The sequence below is a fragment of the Vigna angularis genome, chromosome 2 (genome assembly GCF_016808095.1).
Source record: "Vigna angularis cultivar LongXiaoDou No.4 chromosome 2, ASM1680809v1, whole genome shotgun sequence".
Classification (NCBI taxonomy): Eukaryota; Viridiplantae; Streptophyta; class Magnoliopsida; order Fabales; family Fabaceae; genus Vigna; species Vigna angularis.
Genome location: NC_068971.1, coordinates 45,539,126 through 45,540,713, shown reverse-complemented (window position 1 = coordinate 45,540,713; position 1,588 = coordinate 45,539,126). Strand labels below are relative to the sequence as shown.

Genomic DNA, 1,588 nt, shown 5'->3' with positions numbered 1-1,588 from the left:
TGAAAAAAATTTGACCCTATTTCCTCTTTACAAAAATTAACTTATAAACAAGTACAAGTTGTTTACACCAAACAGCTCAACAGCTGCTGATTAAGCTATTTACCTAAAAGACAAAACTTAGATGTAGTACTATAGTATGGATAGTATCTTTATCTAGTTCAATTTGGAGTGTCACCTCGGTACAAAATCCTTTATTACGTGGATTACTTAAGCGAAACTCCAACTCTAATTCTAATTGGAGAATAATACTAGTAATATTGTATGAGTTTATCATTTACCTAAGCACACCCACCTCTAATTTAGATAAGCACACGATTCGCTTGCTAATAACTTGTGAGCTTCGTTCTAGCACCACTCAGTCACATACAAACACCGTGATTGCAAGAAGATTTACCAATAACCTTGCAAAATCAGAACAAAAAGGTAAATTAAATATATATTTATATATATGGCTCCACAACACGCACGCATGTAACCTAGGAAAACTTTTCAAACACAGACAATCAATCAAACTAATAATTCCATTTTCTATACCATAATACGACTGTACCAAAACAACTACAAGGTTCATAATGCAGGAAGAACTAAAATCATGGGAACAGGGATCCAAAAATCTCAGTGCCATCGACATCCCTAGAATATGACAAGCAACGAAAACAGAGTGTAAATCAAGAAAGACGCGTACGCAATCAATCCTCGATGTTCATCACCGCCATCAGCGAGCGACACGACGAGACCCGTGGAAGCCCTCGTGGCCCACAGCACGAAAATCGCAGCGACCGAAAGGCGAATGACCCCGTCGACCGGTAAGAAGAGCGAGAGCGCGGAGAAAATAACCACCGGCAACATACAGTAACCGACGACACTGGTGCAGGTGTGCAGGTCGAGATTACCTGTTCGACCGGCTAGCATATTGAAAACGAAATAAAGGAAAATGGAAGAGACAACGATCCAGCCCAGGATCACGCCAAATTGGATCTTTCCCGCGAGCAATTGGAAGAGGCAAAATGACATGTAGAGGAGGATTGGACCTGATAGATCCGAGTCTTTGTGAACCGTGTGGTTGACGCGAAACGGATTCAGAACAGATCTGATTTTGCTCCAGATTTGGTCCGGGTGGATCCCGAGCTCGTCGAGAAGGGGCTCCTCATCGTCGAAGTTGGCGGAGCCACCGCCCCCAATAGAGGGGCCGGTGTAGATTGGTCCCGAGGAGGTGGACGCCGTGGCGGAGCCTATGTCGAAGGACATGAATGGAATGCCGGAGTTCGGTTGGAAGGGCGGCGCGGGCATGCGCCGCTGCTGGATGTTTGGTGCCGCGCCGCCGGGATTTCCGGCGGAGGGGAAAGCCACCGGCGGGACTTTGAACTCTTTATTGGCCATGGGATTGAGATCTGGTTGAAGGAAAATAATTTCGCGGTGGAATTAGGGTTTTGAGAAGGTTCGATCTATGAATTTGGGGTTTGTCGTTGTTCTATTCTGAGTGCAGAAGCGACCACGGCGATATTGGAACCTTTTTCGTGGCTTCTTTCGATTCGGTGACGTTTACTTGATGGGATGGACCCTAAACGCTTAAAGGAATTGAAAACGT

At 45.3% G+C, this 1,588-nt stretch overlaps 1 protein-coding gene across 2 annotated transcripts; it reads right to left on the bottom strand.

Annotated features, from left to right (window-relative positions):
* On the bottom strand, positions 1–1,588 carry LOC108326968 (uncharacterized). Of its 2 annotated transcripts, XM_052872971.1 has the most exons (2): positions 686–1,588; positions 1–401 (listed from the first exon to the last, which is right to left on the bottom strand). In XM_052872971.1, the coding sequence occupies exons 1-2, from the start codon at positions 1,378–1,380 to the stop codon at positions 356–358; spliced, it is 741 nt and encodes a 246-aa protein (XP_052728931.1). In that variant the 5' UTR covers positions 1,381–1,588; the 3' UTR covers positions 1–355. The 2 variants fall into 2 exon arrangements, with proteins under 2 accessions (XP_052728931.1, XP_017416093.1); XM_017560604.2 differs by lacking the exon at positions 1–401 and having other exon boundaries at positions 414–1,586.